A 17,961-nucleotide genomic window follows, 5' to 3' on the forward strand; every position below is an offset into this window, starting at 1 on the left:
AAAATATAGAAAGTCAAAACAAAGATCTAGTTAGCAAGCTGGTCTTACTTTCTCTGTCAGTTCATGAGTGCGTGTAACTGTTTTCATTATTAATTAATTTATAAATGCTGTCTTGTAGAACGCACTTCTATCAGTTCTATGCAATGGTCCTGCTTAAAACGGAGTCCAATGTTTAAATTAACCTGAAATACAGATTTTTCACATGGGAACTGGTATGAAATGCTTTAGGGCACCAAGTGTTGTTGAATTTTGAACATAACAATTTGATTCTTCAAGTTATTCTCAATAGTACCAGATTTAAATTTCTTATTAATAAGACACGAAAAAATGTTGCAAATTACTTTTGAGTACTATATTAATAAAGTATTGGATTGTTTATAAAGTAAGGAATGATGCTGTACCAGTAAAGATGGTTGTTATAAGTTATAACAGCAATGGAAATTTGCACATAAGTAAAAGCATTTTTTAGAAGGACTAAATCGCAAGAAAATGATATACCAGAGAAGACAGAGGGCTTTTCTGCATAATTGTTGACAAGCATGGCTGAGGTGGATTTATTTAGAAGAAATTAGTTAGTGCTAAACTCTGTTTTGGCAAAATCTAAAATGATCGTAAGATGAAATTAAAAATATGAGTTGTTTAGAATGTAAGGAGCCTAGCTAGGAGCTATAAGCAATATTGCTCTATAAAAACCTCATTTGTTTATTCAATTAGACAAACGACACTAGATTCAAAATCCCATATACTATCACACTCAAATATTTTGGAGTTCCAAGTAATTATGTTGGCTTGATGCGCATAGGCCATAAGCAAAAGTTGCATAAAAATGAGGGTTAAGTACATAACGTGGCTTGAGCACAGTTTCTTATGCAAGTGCCTAGTGGAAATTAACAATTCGGTTGGTTGCCTTTCTTCAAATGATTTGAGATACCACACCAATGGTGCATTGGTGCTATAGCTAATAGATTTTACTTAATTTCGTTCTTTAATATTTATCATTCTCTTATTTATTTTTATTTATTTTAAATGGAATTAGCTTTTGGGGTGCAAACAAAGCAGATACGAAGCAGATAATGCTAAATACCGAATCTGAATCCATCTTTTAATGAGTAGATACGAATACAGATAGTGAACATATATCAAAATTCAAAATCAAATTTGCCTTAAACGGACGGAGCAAATAATCCACCAATACAGATTCAAATATTGATACAGTGCGAATAATTGAGTTATATGAACTTCAACATAGAAATACATATTAATAAAATTTAAATATGAAAATTCATCTATTTAATGACCAGAATTTGATAGCTATAAAAATCAACTTAATAGTTGTCAAAATAAAATTTTGAACTTTATATGTTCTTCATAATTTAGATAAAACGTGTATTGAATTTAGCTTAATATGATATTAGAATTTAAATAGGACATAAAAATTGGGACATACCTATCAGATAATGGGTTTCGAATATATCTGGATATCCGTTCCGTTTACGGATATGTGAAAATATATGTGTCTGTATCCGCACATTTTCTCCTTATTTAATAAATTATATGTATTGTATCCACAAACTATACGCTTTGTTTAATTCGGATATAGATAGTAAGCAGATTTAGAGCGAATTTAGAACATATAATCCGACTCTGTATACACCCCTAATTAGCTTACTACAATTTATTAACTTTTCTTACTCCTTGTATGTTCTTTTTTCCCAAAAGAAAAAAAAAAGCAAAAATAACTATGGCTGAGGGTAATTAACTCGATATAAATTGTTATTTCTGAGAATATCGTTATTAATTGCCGATGAGAGTATTCGCAATAGTACCGATTATTAAATAATTTTACCTCATGGATAGTGGAAGATTATTATAGATTCATGAAGAACATATAGAGAAGTAAATAGTCTATATCGGTGGTTCATTGATTAATTGTCTTTCTAATAGTTACCTTATTTAAAAAAAAAAAAAAAAAAAACTTTACCAAAATAAGTAATTATAATCCTGACAATATAATTAATTGACTTAACAGCATGGTCGTGGTTACCTAGGCTAGCAACAATTAGGTTAAACTTCAGTCAAGATTCATGCTCAATCAGAATCCGATGTTCGCCACAGATTGATGACACATGTTGCTCCAAATAAGAAATTAATTAGTGGAGTGTTTCCCATGATTATGTAATTAATAAGATTCCAACATGATATCCTGTCAGTTCTTGTCGGTAATACGTACCCAAAGTGCAATTAACCATGGTTGATCGTGTTAACAAATACATTGAAATACAATGTCACGGCTACAGGTATAGATACCCTGAACCTCGAATCCAAAAAAATAACAGCAGCAGCAGCACTAAATAGAGGTGGTGGTATATATTATCAATTCTCTCAGGGCCTGTTCGACCGTCTAAAGGGAATGGGAATAGGAACGAGAATAAAAAATTTTAAATGGCCGAAATACTGTGCACGTGAGCTGATTTTTTCGAAGTCTAAGTGAATTTTTTTTTCTCACGTGCAGAGTTAACGGCCAAACAGACCCTCATATTTTGTTACCAGAGGTGGAACTACATTCAAAAAATGAGGATCAATTAACCCCTATTTATTTTAAAACAAATTATACATGTACACAATTTTCTATATATTATAGGGTAAAATGTTATAGATATGGCAGTATGAAAATTTTATATGACTGACATCCATTCACGTTTGACTCCCATAACTTGAAAGTTTGGCTCCGCCCCTATTTGTTACTGCATCAAAACGTTGAAGCAAGTTAAGAAGCCGCTGATACTCAACAAGTAATTAATTGCCAAACTGTTAATTAAGTTGTAAAATTTGATTTCATATTCATAATGGATAATTTAACTTATGTTAAAAAATTTAGTATATCTTGCGAGTTCAATTTACCAGAATGAAAAGTTGCATGCAGAGTCCTCATCTTCTTTTGTTTGAGAGACTTCTTGCGAGCCAGAAAAATAAGTTTTCGTTACTTGTTTTTTTTTATAAGAAGTTTCCATTACTTGTTTGTTGCCAAGGAGGGATTAAACCTCTTAAGCTTTCTTTTACCTCCTTATACTTGTTGAATCCGTATCATCCCAAGTATCTGAGGTGCAAGTGTTAAATCTGAACCATTGTTTTTTACTTGGTACAAATATCAAAGCATGCACCCCTCCTACAGTTTTCATAAGCATTGGATCGATTTGACCTCGCTGAGATTAATCTGGACCGTCCGTTTTTTTAGATTGCACCTCACGTACTTTGGGAATACAGACTCTATACTTGTTTTTGTATGTCGTTATTATTTGAAATCTAATTAAAGAGTCTGGCTAGTATAACATCAGTGTAATTTCAGCCTATATAACACCAATTCCAAAACTTATCGAATAAACTTCAAATAGTGAATCCAAACCGATCTACATCATTAGTTGTGCATTTCATACATTCATTTTTAATACATTCATTTTTTAACATTGTTACCGATCTACATCATTTGTAATTAAAGAGTCTGGCTATTTTTTGAATTTATTTAGTATCAAGTCAAGCAGTCAAATGTGTGAGTTTTTAAGTTAATTTTAATACATTCATTTTTTAACATTGTTACCGCTTGATTTGATACTAAAATAACTCGAAAATATAAAAAAATTGCATGTAAACGAATCACTCATAAAGTAAATTGGTTTGAACAGTTTGAATTAGTCGTTTGAAGTTTATTCAATCAATTTTGAAATTAATATCATATAAGTCCGATATCATACTAGCCGAACTCCTAATTAAAATATCATTTACTTTAGTACTCTCGTGTATTTGACCAGTACCAACCGAATTTTAGCGGCCTTTAAGATGCGTGCGGGCCGTGCGGCCGAAAGCATCTGATCACTTTACAAACGGGCCGGCCAAGTTTCCAAACTCCAGGTCAGAGGAGTACGGGAGTACGGTTACCGATGTGGGCCCCACCGTTGGTATCGATGCCCGGTTCCCAATGTTAAGCAGATGGTAGGCTTAGAGCACGAGGCCCATTGGAACCGAATTTCCAGTAAAGCCGTCGTGGTTGGATCGCAGTCACACTCGTACTGTGTGTAAGTCGGTTTGGTGCTGTCACGTGCCTGTTTCTTGAAATCATGAATTCCTGTTTCTTGTTCTTGGTTTTTCTATCAGGTAATAAAATTGTATTTAATGATAAATAGGTACGTGCCCTAAAGAGATATCATTGTTAGCGGGGTGTTCAAGGGGTCCGGGTTAGTCGGTTTTGAACCAAATTGAATTAATTTAAACTAAACAGTTCAGTTTTTTCAGTTTAATGATTCGGTTCGGTCCAGTTTGTTTTGTAAAACCGAATTATATGTATAGGTAGGCAACCGTTTGGTCTGGACCACCCCGGCTTATTTCTTAATAATCCGATTTATTTCTTAATCAATTGCTTTAAATACTTTGGTTTAGTTCTTAATATCCCAATTTATTTCTTAATACCCTCGTTTATTTCTTAATATACTTCGGTTTATTATAAATTAATTGCTTTAAAAAAATTAATATATTTCGATTTAAACCGAACAAATTGAACAAACCAAAATAAAACATTGGTTCGGTTCGGTTCGGTTTGGTTGCAATGCTAAATTGGTTCGGTTCTATTTTTGAAACCGAATTATAACTTCAGTTTTCCTAGTTCGGTTTGATTTCAACCGAACCGAACCGATGAACACCCCTAATTGTTAGGCAGAGAATGAGTTAGGAGCGCTGAAATCCGCTGCTCTCCAAATAGGAGAGCAGGACCATGCTATTCAAAACCTAACCGTTCATCTGTGTTGAGATCTGTGCATGAAAAAATTCAACGGTTAGATTTTGAATAACAAGGTCCTGCTCTCCTATTTGGAGAGCAGCGGAGTCAGATCCGAGTTAGGAAGGTGGAACCAATTCTTTTAGCATGCTAACAAGGTCTATCTTGTCCATTCACTTATGATATGAACGGTTATGATTAAAGTATGAATAGTATTTGATTTATTTTTTTTAAAAGGGGCATATATGTCCATTTGCATTAGCAAAAGGAATAGTCATAATTACACATCCATCATCATCAAAAAGCACTCCAACTATCCGAAAATGTAGACTAGATGAACGACCTCAGCATAATGCATCATTTGGTCAGATAACATCTATAACTCTACCCTAAATTTTCTCAACAAAAACATAACAAGGTTCATAAGAGAAGCATAATTGTACTTATTACAAAACATGGCATGACATATATGTTGGGTTTTTGACGATTCAAACCCATTGATTTAGCTTAAGGTGCGGAAAGAGTAAAACAAAAAATTTTACATCTACCTTAAGCTACGGATTAAATGAATCAGGAAGATCCATTTAATCCTATTTACAGATCTACTCCATAATTGATTTTCTAAAGCTTTAAATCTATTTATCAATTAAATAGATTAATATAACATGTTTATACCTTGTTTCCAAATCACAATTGGAATGCAGACCGAGCGAGAATAGCTACACCAGGGAAGGAATCGACTCGGAGTATCACACGTGTGATACCTCTATCGGTTATCCACCAGGACTAACCGGAGAGCAGTTTATTTCTTCTGCCAGAAATACCATAAACCGCGGAATTCTGCAGAAACACTATTCACCGAAAAGGGACAGATTAAATATATTTAAGACTCCAAGTTATTCCGTTTCACTTAAAAGCAAAACAAGAAATACCGCAGAGTTTGCAAAAATATATTTTTCCGAATCTCGTAATAAATGAAACCGGGGAAGAGAGAAAAACCGATTAACGAAGTAATCAGATTAACACGTGAATTAGTAAGTTTTCTCTCTACCCTCACCCCTCTATTTATAGTGTTTTGAGGAGGTTCGCAAAAGACCGAAATACTCCTCAAAACAAATCTATTTACCAAAATACCTTGACACCTCATGCTTTAATATGTGAAATGACCAAAATACCCCTTCCACACTCTTCTCCATGCTTCTACACCCTAAGGTGTCATGCAAGGTGGCATAGGTGTGAAATGACCATTTTGCCCTTGGCCCATTAAGGCATGAATAGTAAAAGGCTTTGATTTTGGGCTTTGACTTTGGGCTTTTAATTTTAATTAAGGCTTTGATTATTTTTGGGCTTTTAAACCCATAATTCAAATCCATAATTAACAAATTAAAATCCAAATCAAATATATATAATTGTCATATACAATTATATTTCTTTTCGGTTGTTGTTCGGTAACTTTTATACAACGTAACGTGTACGTTTATAAATTAACCGTTGTTTCTGCTTGTCATTCTAAATGACATTTATAATTTAATTATATCACATATAATTAATTATAACCATCTTAATATTAATTATAATCAATTTATAATTAATCAGTAAGATTCTCCGAGTAGCTCCTATATGGTGTGACCCAATAGGATCTGTGTTATGTTGGTAAACAGAGTTAAAACTGTTTTAACTTCTATAATCATGAGTGGTATCTGGCAACACATCATGACCATCCAATTACACAGATGATGCTGTACTGTACAATATCACGATCCAGTAAACTATTTACTTGTGTCTGTTCTTCTGTCTCATAGCTATCATATCAGTTTCAAGGTAGATGTGTGTCATCCTTGCTAACTGAATCTTTTCTTGATCTTGAATAGATTATCAAATATAATTACTCTTGTAATTATACCGCATGCAGATAATCTAACTCTACCAAGGGGCCTAGTGATGCTATAGCTCGTATAGAGATACGAGGGACAAATAGTATTCTTGGCAGACTATCACTTCCTCAGCTAAGTTATACATATGGAAATGCTACCGTTATGACTGTTTTTTATGGACAGCGGTGGATAACAATCACACATACACATTTCTCAGTGGGAACGATAAATACCTCATACTGTAGAACGTGACACTGAATGAAAACATAAATGACACGAACACAATTCTATTTAATGTCTCATTCGGGATCTGTCAAATACCATGTTCCTAGAACATGTATCTATGTGATTAAATGACATCTCGTGTCAAGTGGTTTGTAAAACTTAACCATCTTTTAATCCACATACTAACCTTATAGCGGTAATTAGTGTTCCTGCTAATTACCTTGGTCAATGACTTTTTAAGAGTATATATCATCTATATAATGGAGTTTCACAATTTCAGTCATGAACTCGAAATGATCCATAAATGCAATAATACTCAAGGCAACAAAATGATATAAACATTCAATTCATGAACAAAGCTTTATGATAATTTATCGTATTATTAACTTCTAGATTATTACAAACTAACAATATAAAAGCTAGATAGAAGCATAGTATCAACTACACAGACTCAGAGTTGTCCTCAGCAAGCACCACAATCTCAGGAGCAACAACCCATTCTCTTAGCGGAATTTCTTCAACCTTAGCAGGAGTCCATGTCACCATTGCTTGCACAACTTCTGCCTTGATGTTTTCTGACCAGTATTGAATTAAAGAAAGTATAAGGAATATGAGTGACCTATTAGTTTTCAGGTTAATCAATAGTATTTGATTTTGAAAATATATAATTCATATTTTTATCATGACAGTTCAGATTATGAATAGATAGACATATAGATATTGTTGGTAAATATTTTCTACCCACACTCACTAGTTGTTGTTTAGTTAACATATTGTGTTTAGAGTAAAGCTAGGGTGTGATGTGCTCACTAAGAGGGTTTGGGGAGCACAACTCTAAAAGTTCATCGAATCGACTCCATACGCCGAATTCAAACCGTTGAAATCCATGTACTTCATGAGTGATGCATATACATGCAAAATTTTGAAAGTTTAGAGTTTATTTGCTACACGGTCAAGTGGTCAAAGAAATGAATATTTTATAAGTTAATTTATAAGTTATTTTATATATTCAATTTTTATTATTTCTTTGACCGCTTGATCTTGTAGAAAATAAACTATAAACTTTCAAAATTTTGCATGTATATGCATCATTCATGAAGTACATGGATTTCAATGGTTTCGATTCGACATTTGACATCGGTCCGATATACTTTTGGAGTTGTGCTCACCAAACTGTCTTGATGAGCACATCACACCCTAGCTTTACTCTTGTGTTTATATCTAACTAGAAAAAAGTAGTTTGGTTTAGTCTTAACCAAATTAAAAAAAAATCAGGATTTTCTTTCATTTTGTTGTTCTTACTTAGTATTTGATATGAATGGAAAGTATAATGGTACTTAATTTTGAGAACACACAACTCATACTTTAATCATGATTGTGCATATTATGAATAGATGACGGAAATTTTGATTCAGTCCTATTTTTTAAGAGGAGAGTTCAAATGTCTCCATTTTTTGTGCCTCCATCATGCTTCCATTTTTAAAAGCTTTAATAACTCAAAATTTAAATCTTAAAATTTAAAATAAAACCATTGGATATGAACTACATCATTTTATCTATGCATGTGTAAAAAATTATAACATTTCAACTTTGTTTTGGTTGTCATCTTGAACTTGTAAAAATGTATACTAATGTAGATAATTTCTATACGTTGATTTTTTAACTTATTGATTCAAATAAAAATAAAATTAAAATGTGATAATTTTTTATGGGCACATAGAGAAAATAACATAGATCACATCTAACGGTTTTATTTTGACATTTAAGTTTTAAACTTTGAGTTATTTAAGTTTTTAAAAATAGAGGTATGATGGAGGCACAAAAAATGGAGGCATTTGAACCCTCCTCATTTTTTAATGCTATAAAAAAAATTCGGGATTTTGCGTAGAGCATGAACAGTAAATCAAGTACTTAAATTTCATACTTTAATCATAAACCGTTCAGATCATGAATAGATGGATAGATAGACCTTGTTAGTAGGATTTTGATCTGGTTCCTTTTTTTTAAATGCTAGCTAAACAAAATCAGGATTTTGCGTAGAGCATGAGCAGTACATGTTTCATCGCTCTAATTTTTTGAAATTATATTTTTTTTGACAGGAATGAGCAGTATTCAAAAGCACACACATCCTGCAGCATATGATTCAATATAGATTATATATAGCTGACTCCATTAATGGCAACTTTGGAGCTAATGGAAACGATGTGGTGCTGCTGATTTGAGACTTGAGAGCAATTTTATGATACTTGTAAAGCAATTACGAAAATTAATAGAAAAATTATAATAAATTACAACCTTGAAATTATATATATATATATATATATATATATGAGGAGGGTTAAAATGCACCCTCTTTTTGTGCTCCTAACGTGCACTTTCCTCTCATATCTTCATTTTCAAAGTTCAAATAGTTGATTTGAACATTTCAACTTGTTCTTCATATTAAAATGTGCTTGGAGACCAAATTTTACATTTTTTGGAAATTTTTTACTATTTTTCAGAATTTTTTAAAATCACCACTTTGCTGAATTTTTTATTATTGTTTAGTTTAATCAAAAATTCTAAAAAATGTAAAATTTGGTCTCTAAGCACATTTTAATATGAAGAACACGTTGGAATGATCGAATAAACTATTTGAACTTTGAAAATGAAGATACAAGGGGAGGGTGCACGTTAGGAGCACAAAAGGGAGGGTGCATTTTAACACTCCTCTATATATATATAGAGAGAGAGAGAGTAAGGCTTGGGTGCTATGGATAGCATAGAGACCTACGGTGCTATGGCTCAATATTCGAGTTTTCAAAATCCTAATGGTTGATCCGAATCGTTCATCTTATTCTCCATATTAATAAGTGTTTGGAGACCAAATTTTACATTTTTTGGAAATTTTTTACTATTTTTTTAGATAGGTAGAAAATCAAATATCTGAATGGTGCAGAATTTTTTAGATCAAGTGATTTTCTACCTAGCTAAAAAAATAGTAAACAATTTCCAAAAAATGTAAAATTTGGTCTCCAAACACATATTAATACGGAGAACAAGATGAACGGTTCGGATCGACCGTTAGGATTTTGAAAACTCGAATATTGAGCCGTAGCACCATAGGCCTCTATGCTATCCATAGATGGCATTAATTATAGACTAACGGTCGATCCGAACCGTTCATCTTGTTCTCCATATTAATTATAGACTAATTAATATGGCATTAATTATAGACTAATTAATATGCATATCACGGTCGATCCGAAAATTTTGGAGGCCTATGGTTACCATAGATGGCATTAATTATAGACTAATTAATATTGAGTCTATGGTACTATGCATATCACGGGTTGTTACCGTGCTACAGCTCTATATTCGAGTTTTCAAATCCTAACGGTCGATCCGAACCGTTCATCTTGTTCTCCATATTAATATGTATTTGGAGACCAAATTTTACATTTTTTGAAATTTTTTTACTATTTTTTTAGATATTTAGAAAATCACTTGATCTGAAAATTTTGGACCATCCAAAAACAGTGATTTTCAATAAATCTAAAAAAATAGTAAAAAAATTTCAAAAAATGTAAAATTTGATCTCCGAACACATATTAATATGGAGAACAAGATGAACGGTTCGGATCGACCGTTAGAATTTGAAAACTCGAATATAGAGCTGTAGCACAGTAACAAATCGTGATATACATACTCCTAGCAGACCTGATTTACCGATCTCTTGCTAATTAATTTAATTAGCACAATACAAGAGTTCTTGTGTTAAGTTTCGAGAAATATTCTCCCCCCCTCCACACACACACAAAGAACAAAAAATATAAAAATAAATAAATCAAAGTTTCAAGTTGCAAAAACTAACTTTGAACTAATTTTGACATTTATCACCTTCAACCCTGAATTTTTTATTTATAGCATTAGTGTCAGCAGGGGAGCTCTATAGAGACAGACGAATGGAGCTACAGTCACTCCAAATTTTTGAGATGTAATTATATTTTTTTAAGAATTTCAAAAATTTATACTCTTATTATGCTTAACTATTGATTTTTAATCCTAAAATTCGTTGTGAGCTATGATTTAATTATCGTCTCCAGCCCTCCCACCCCTTTCCACCCCCAATTTATTTGGCTCAAACTCCAACAATGATTAGGTTCCCAATTTTTAATTTCACTAAATATTATTAACTTTTGATGATAGATGAAGCCAGTATACATGATAATTTATATTTATCGAAATCTTTTAATTGATTCAAAACCCTTTGTAATTTCAATTTGAAATGAGGTATATAATTAAGCACTTATTTTGAAATATTATTGTATTATATAACAATATAAAAAATTATCATATTGCATCAAGTTTTATTCATTGTCTAAATTATTTTTGTTTGACATAACATATTCTTAGACATTAGTATAAAATGAAATATATGAAATAGTTAAACAAATGTTACACACTTGTTACTCCATTTTTTTTTTTAAACAAGGATATTTATTTAAGAATGAACCTTTGATATATTATTGAGAGCATATATATGAAATAGTTAAACATATGTTACACACTTGTTACTCTATTTTTTTTTTTAAAACAAGGATATTTATTTAAGAATGAACCTTTGATCTATTATTTAAAGACAATGCTCGATCTCATGTACGAGGTTGTACGTTCAAAATTCAGTTGAAGAATTCTTTATGTATTAATGATCGGATGATTTGATTCATCAATTGCTCATAAACAATGTTTATTTAACTTTGAAGTCATAAAACCCTAAACATTATGAATAACTAGATTAAGATATATTCATGAATAATTTGGTCGTTTATAACTGTAAGGATATACCATTGGTGTCGATTAAAATTAATGGGAAAATTTCATATATACCACTGAAAAATGTTGAAATTATGTATTTATCATTCAAATTTCTGTAATTACATATTTACTATTTAAAAATCTAATAACTCACATATTTACCCAATATAACTTTAGTATATATCAAATATACCCAAAACTCATATTAATTATGTTTATTATTCTTAAAATAATAATTAATTAAGGATTAACTTAGCTCCATCTATTTCTCTCCTTACACCCTTTGAGTTCCCATTAGCTAAAAGATCCACACTATTTTTAACTAAGCTAGTAACAAAATGCATATTCTCAAACTACTTTGATAACGGGTTATGATATCAGTGTCGACATCAGTACAAATTGTTTTGTTGGAAAAAGTGAAGTTGTTACCTTGTTTTTAGATAATTAAGCTGAAGGTGGAATACTAATATCCGAGTTTCAGCAGAAGAGATGAGATAAGGAGAGAGTTTCAGCATAAAAGAGAAAGTTACGTCAAAAAAAGTGAGAGGGAAATATGTGCGCAAAAGAGGAACATATAGAGAAGGAGAGACTAAATAACTTATTAATTATATTTTATATCATATTAAACTTAATTAATCTCACTTTTTGAATGATTGGATAAATATGTGAGTTACTAGATTTTTAGATGATAAATACGTAATTTCACAGTTCTTGAGTGGTATGTATAAAATTTTCCCAAATTAATTGATGGCTGGAGAGGGGATGAACGGAATTCTTTGTCAAATTAAAAAATTAAAAATGGAACACTAAGCAATAGTACAACTGTACAGGGTGTCAAAATCCTGGTGTGACTTTATTCGCAGATCAAATTTTGCTATTTACAAACGTACTGTAGCGATCACACAGCTGCTTAGCTAGCTAGGTTGCGCTATTATGGAATAATTAAAAGTAACACTATTATTAGGCATGACATCCGAAAACTATTATTAGACATTAGCATGCAGTATATACATCTCAATCAATACCTCGCCAAGTCGCCATTACGCCACATTAATTACCCGGCAGCAATTAAAGTTGTAAACAAGGCTCAAAGTGTATTGGATTGTGTACTGGACCATGCAAATTAACCAAACCCCCTCTTAGGTCATTGTTGAAATGGTGAAACGGCGATAATTAGATGCAACTACCTCAATTCATGCCAAACCTTTAATTCCAAAAAGAAAAATAAGAAAATAATGCACACCAGATCCTAATGAGCTTTCTTTAACTACCTTGTGTTCACTTGTTATGCACCTTGAACACACAAACTTCTTGTGAGAAATGGAAGGAAAAGATACAAAGAACAAGTTCTTGCTTTTTCTAATTTTACTGATTTCTTTTTTGGGAGGATTTTTTACAGTATCAGACAGTGCGAGATCGCCGGCATTGTTCATATTTGGAGACTCGTTGATCGACAACGGCAATAACAATTACATCCCTGCTATTGCACGAGCAAATTATCCTCCATACGGAATTGATATCGGAGGACCCACTGGCCGGTTCTGTAATGGTCTAACAGTCCCAGATTATGCTGGTAAGAACACTAGTCATGTTGGATTTGGAAGCATTTATTTTTTTTCCTCTGTTTTTTGTAAGAAGCAGTTTACTGTAACTCTGTAAAATATGTCTAAAGTCCCAAAGGAAGAATAAGGTCCATAATAATAATGCATCAATGAAATGTGATGATGTATTGATGATCTGATTAAGATTGCCAGAATATTTTGCGTTTTGATGATCTATTATTGTTGCAGCTAGGTACTTGGGTGTGAAATCTCCACCACCATATTTAAGTCTGTCATCCAAAAGTAATTTGGTTTTGCGAGGCGTGAACTACGCTTCAGCTGCAGCCGGCATACTTGATGAAACCGGCAAACATTATGTAACTTTTTATCAAAATTTGTATCTGTTCCATGCTTAATTCAAATTTACTGTTTTCTGGTATTTGATTTCCAGTAACACAGCTATATATTGTGACTTGTGATCACAAAAGCATAACACCAATTTTTGTTTTACAGGGAAGTAGGGTAACAATGAATGAGCAGATAGCATTATTTGTAAGCACGCTGAGAATACAATTACCTCTGCTAATCAAAAATCAAGGGGCATTATCAAAATACATTGCAGATTCTCTTTTCATGATTAACATAGGAAGCAATGACTACATAAACAACTATCTTTTGCCACTTCTCTACAATAGTAGAAGCATCTACTCCAGCGATGCATTTGCGAAACTATTAATTAACAATCTAAGTCGACAATTAGAGGTAATTATCTCTTGGAAACTGATAGCTAAGCCTTTGTAGCTGCTTCTTTATTTTTTTCCAAAAAGAGCTTTCAAACACTTCTCCAACCTTTTGTTATTGATATATTTTACAGAGTTTGTACCGGTTGGGAGCTAGAAAATTTGTGGTTACAGGGGTGGGGCCACTTGGGTGCATACCAAGTCAACTAGCTATGAATAAGACCACCACCAGCCAGTGTATCGACTCGGTCAATGACTTGGTCGTGACTTTCAACTGTCATCTTGTGCAACTTGTCAGCCAGCTCAATTCAACTCTATCGGGTTCATTTTTTGTTTACCAGGATGTATACAGCCCGTTCACTGAAATGGTTAATAATCCGTCAAAATATGGTTAGTTCATAATCTGCGACTCTGTTTATCGCAATACAATATCAGACATGCACGCTAATAATTATTTGAGATAATTTAAAGTTGGAAAGGATTTCATATGGTTCGCACATATGGAATCGTTTATTGGGGAACCATAAATTACACATATTTTATTTATTATATATATATTCACCATTAAAGGTTAAAGTGATTTTTAGAAATGAACTACAAAGCCATTGAACCATCATCACATAACATAACTAAAGGCTCCGGGAGTTTAGGGTTTAGGGTTTTATATATATATAATCGGTACTTGAATTTTGTGAACGTAATTGAATCAGGGTTTACAGAGGTCAAACAAGCTTGTTGTGGCAATGGACGGTACGGGGGCGGGTTTACGTGTCTACCCCTTCAAACACCGTGCACAGCGCGTGATAAGTATGTGTTTTGGGATGCATTTCATCCTACACAAGCTGTTAATGCAATAATTGCTGCGGGATGCTTCGGAGAAAACGCAACTGATTGCCATCCCATTAGTGGTTCAATGCTTGCCCAGTTATAGAAACAGAGGGAAAAGCAAGATTATAGTTTTAAGTCGAAAGAGAACAGTTATTTCATTGTTTAGCGTATATGTTGTTGCAGTATATTCGTACTAATAGAATGAAGCCAGTATTTTTTTTTTCCTTTTTAGATTGAATTTAAATAATTCATTATATCGTTCAAGGGTGAAAAATCGCTTTGCTCGTATTACTCTGTAGTCTGTACCGTTACTATTATAATGCAATAAAAAAATATGCGGCCTTTCCTCTGCAGTTGAGTCTAATAATCTCCATTTAGTTAATTGGGCTTCAGCCCAACTATTATGGGAGTCTGTATCCGCTCAGGTATTCAATTTAAAAGAATGAACGGTCCAGATTAATTCTATTCAGATCAAAGTTAATTCGGTAGCTGCTGTGAGCATGTGACTGTAGAGAGCTACTTTAAGAGTTGTGCCAAGCTAAAAGAACGGCTCTGATTTTCAGCTTGTACCTCAGGTACCTGGGGTGATACGGATTTCTATTATGGACTGGTTCGGCTATTTTGCCGCTTTATACTATGTAAAGCACGATTACGCGATAGTGTTTTAACTTTAATTAGGAAATATATATATCTTCATTCTATTATTAAGCACGTTGGGTGTCCGATCCGCCAACGGCTACGATTGAAAGATGAAACTTCGGATTTGATCTCAACCCTCCAATTACATAATTTGTCTTCTTTTGATTAAATGCATCTGTTTTATGTATAGAAGTCTAAATTTAGTTAAAAACATACCCATCACATATGCTGCCACACGATACGTTACAATTAAAATTGAACAAACTCTGAAATTTAGCGATATATTTATCCGTTTCCTTATTTCTTTGTTTCCATATTTCTCCTCTTCAATTAAGAAGACTCCACCTTCCATTTTTTTTTTTATTTGTTTCCTTACTTCTTCTTCATATTTATACGGATCACAATGGAAATCAAATTATTTTCTATACATATTGTTCTGGGCAATTTAGAATATATTTCCAATATAGAATATATCAATGTGTGTGTATTCTAAATTGGAAACAAAAAAAAATATAAATTGGAACGTGTGTGTGAATATATATTTCTCTTATAATATGTGTGTGTGTATCCTATACATACATGATAACACTTTTTATTTATATTTTTTGATATCATATTATATGTCGATATTGAATTGTTGTACGATATTTGATATTAGATTCAAATCGATCTATTATTTGATATCATTGGTACTTAAAAATAAAGAATCATCACATCATCAAATTGTTATCAGAGATCACAATTAAAATTAATTAAAAATACAGAATCATATAAATTTCTATTAACATGTGTCTTAATTTTTGGATAATTATTATTTTCATTGATATATTTTTTTTCTTATAATATATCTCCGTTGCAACGCACGGGTATGATACTAGTATATATATATATAGAGTGAGTCTATGGTACTATGCATATCACGGGTTGTTACCGTGCTACGGCTCTATATTCGAGTTTTCAAATCTTAACGGTCGATTCGAACCGTTCATCTTGTTCTCCATATTAATATGTGTTTGGAGACCAAATTTTACATTTTTTGAAATTTTTTTACTATTTTTTTAGATATTTAGAAAATCACTTGATCTGAAAATTCTGGACCATCCAAAAAAAGTGATTTTCAATAAATCTAAAAAAATAGTAAAAAAATTTCAAAAAATGTAAAATTTGGTTTCCAAACACATATTAATATGGAGAACAAGATGAACAGTTCGGATCAACCGTTAGGATTTAAAAACTCGAATATAAAGCCGTATCACGGTAACAAATCGTAATATGCATAGTACCATAGACTCACTCATATATATATATATATATAGTTAGGCTGGGGTGCTATGGATAGCATAGTGGCCTCTATGTTACGGCTCAATATTCGAGTTTTCAAAATCCAAACGGTCGATCCGAACCGTTCATCTTATTCTCCATATTAATATCTGCTTGGAGACCAAATTTTATAATTTTCTGAATTTTTTTACTATTTATTAAGCCACTTTGAAAATCGCTAATCCAACGGTTTTACTGTTTTGTGCAGCCACCGTTGGATCAACAATTTTGTAAAATACTTAATAAATAGTAAAAAAATTCAGAAAAATGTAAAATTTGGTCTCCAAGCAGATATTAATATGGAGAATAAGATGAACGGTTCGGATCGACCGTTTGGATTTTGAAAACTCGAATATTGAGCCGTAGCATAGAGGCCACTATGCTATCCATAGCACCCCAGCCTAACTCATATATATATATTAGACTCTAAAGTTGATACTTCAATTGTTATAGTATTATGATTGGAATTAATTAGGTTTTAAATCATTTACCATAGTCCAATTAGGAGAAGAAAAGAAAAGTACGAAAAATTGATTAGTTTAATTGAAATGAATAGGAACGTGTGATATTTTAATTAGAAAATATGGGAATAATCAAATTTAAACAGTTAAAATCACTACTTCATGAGTGATGCGTGTACATACAATATTTTTATAGTTTATAATTCATTTAATACAAAGTTGCACGGTTAAAAAATTAATTTTTTATAAATTATTTTATGCATTCTTGTTCATTATGTTTTCATTATTTTATTTAATGTCTAACTTTATACTAAATGAATTTGAATTTTTAAAATTTTTACATATACATAAATTATTAGATGAGTTTCATTTATCGTTTAAAACAAATTTTTTAAACTTAATAAATTTTTAAAGTTATACTCACTCAACTCTTTTAGTGAGTAGAACGCACTAGCTTCATGCCGATTACCCATGAAAGCGTATCCTCTGCGGAGCTAATTCCTGCGGAGCTTTTAATTTGATCTGTTCGTTTCGGATCAAATGGACTAGATCAGATCTTGCAAATTTTGAGAATATTTTCTTTTTTTTTTTTCAATTCGGATAAGATCTGATCTGATCCGTCCGATCCGAAACGAACGGACGAGATTAAAAGCTCCGCGGAGGATACGCTTCCGATTACCCATTAACTATGTAAAATTAACCAAGTCCTGAGAAGGCCCAAACGAAAGCCACTGGCCCACTGCTAGCCAGAGCTGCTCAGTGCTCAGGCAG

General features: G+C 32.2%; 1 protein-coding gene across 1 annotated transcript; it reads left to right on the plus strand.

Annotated features, from left to right (window-relative positions):
* Positions 1-12,853: 12,853 nt before the first annotated feature.
* Positions 12,854-15,106, plus strand: GLIP7 (GDSL-motif lipase 7). Its single transcript, XM_078307611.1, has 5 exons — positions 12,854-13,234; positions 13,452-13,579; positions 13,716-13,964; positions 14,077-14,332; positions 14,653-15,106. Exons 1-5 carry the CDS (start codon positions 12,982-12,984, stop codon positions 14,871-14,873), a joined length of 1,107 nt encoding a protein of 368 aa, XP_078163737.1. The 5' UTR covers positions 12,854-12,981; the 3' UTR covers positions 14,874-15,106.
* Positions 15,107-17,961: the final 2,855 nt, after the last annotated feature.

Source organism: Carex rostrata, chromosome 8 (assembly GCF_964058835.1).
Source record: "Carex rostrata chromosome 8, lpCarRost1.2, whole genome shotgun sequence".
Taxonomy (NCBI): Eukaryota; Viridiplantae; Streptophyta; class Magnoliopsida; order Poales; family Cyperaceae; genus Carex; species Carex rostrata.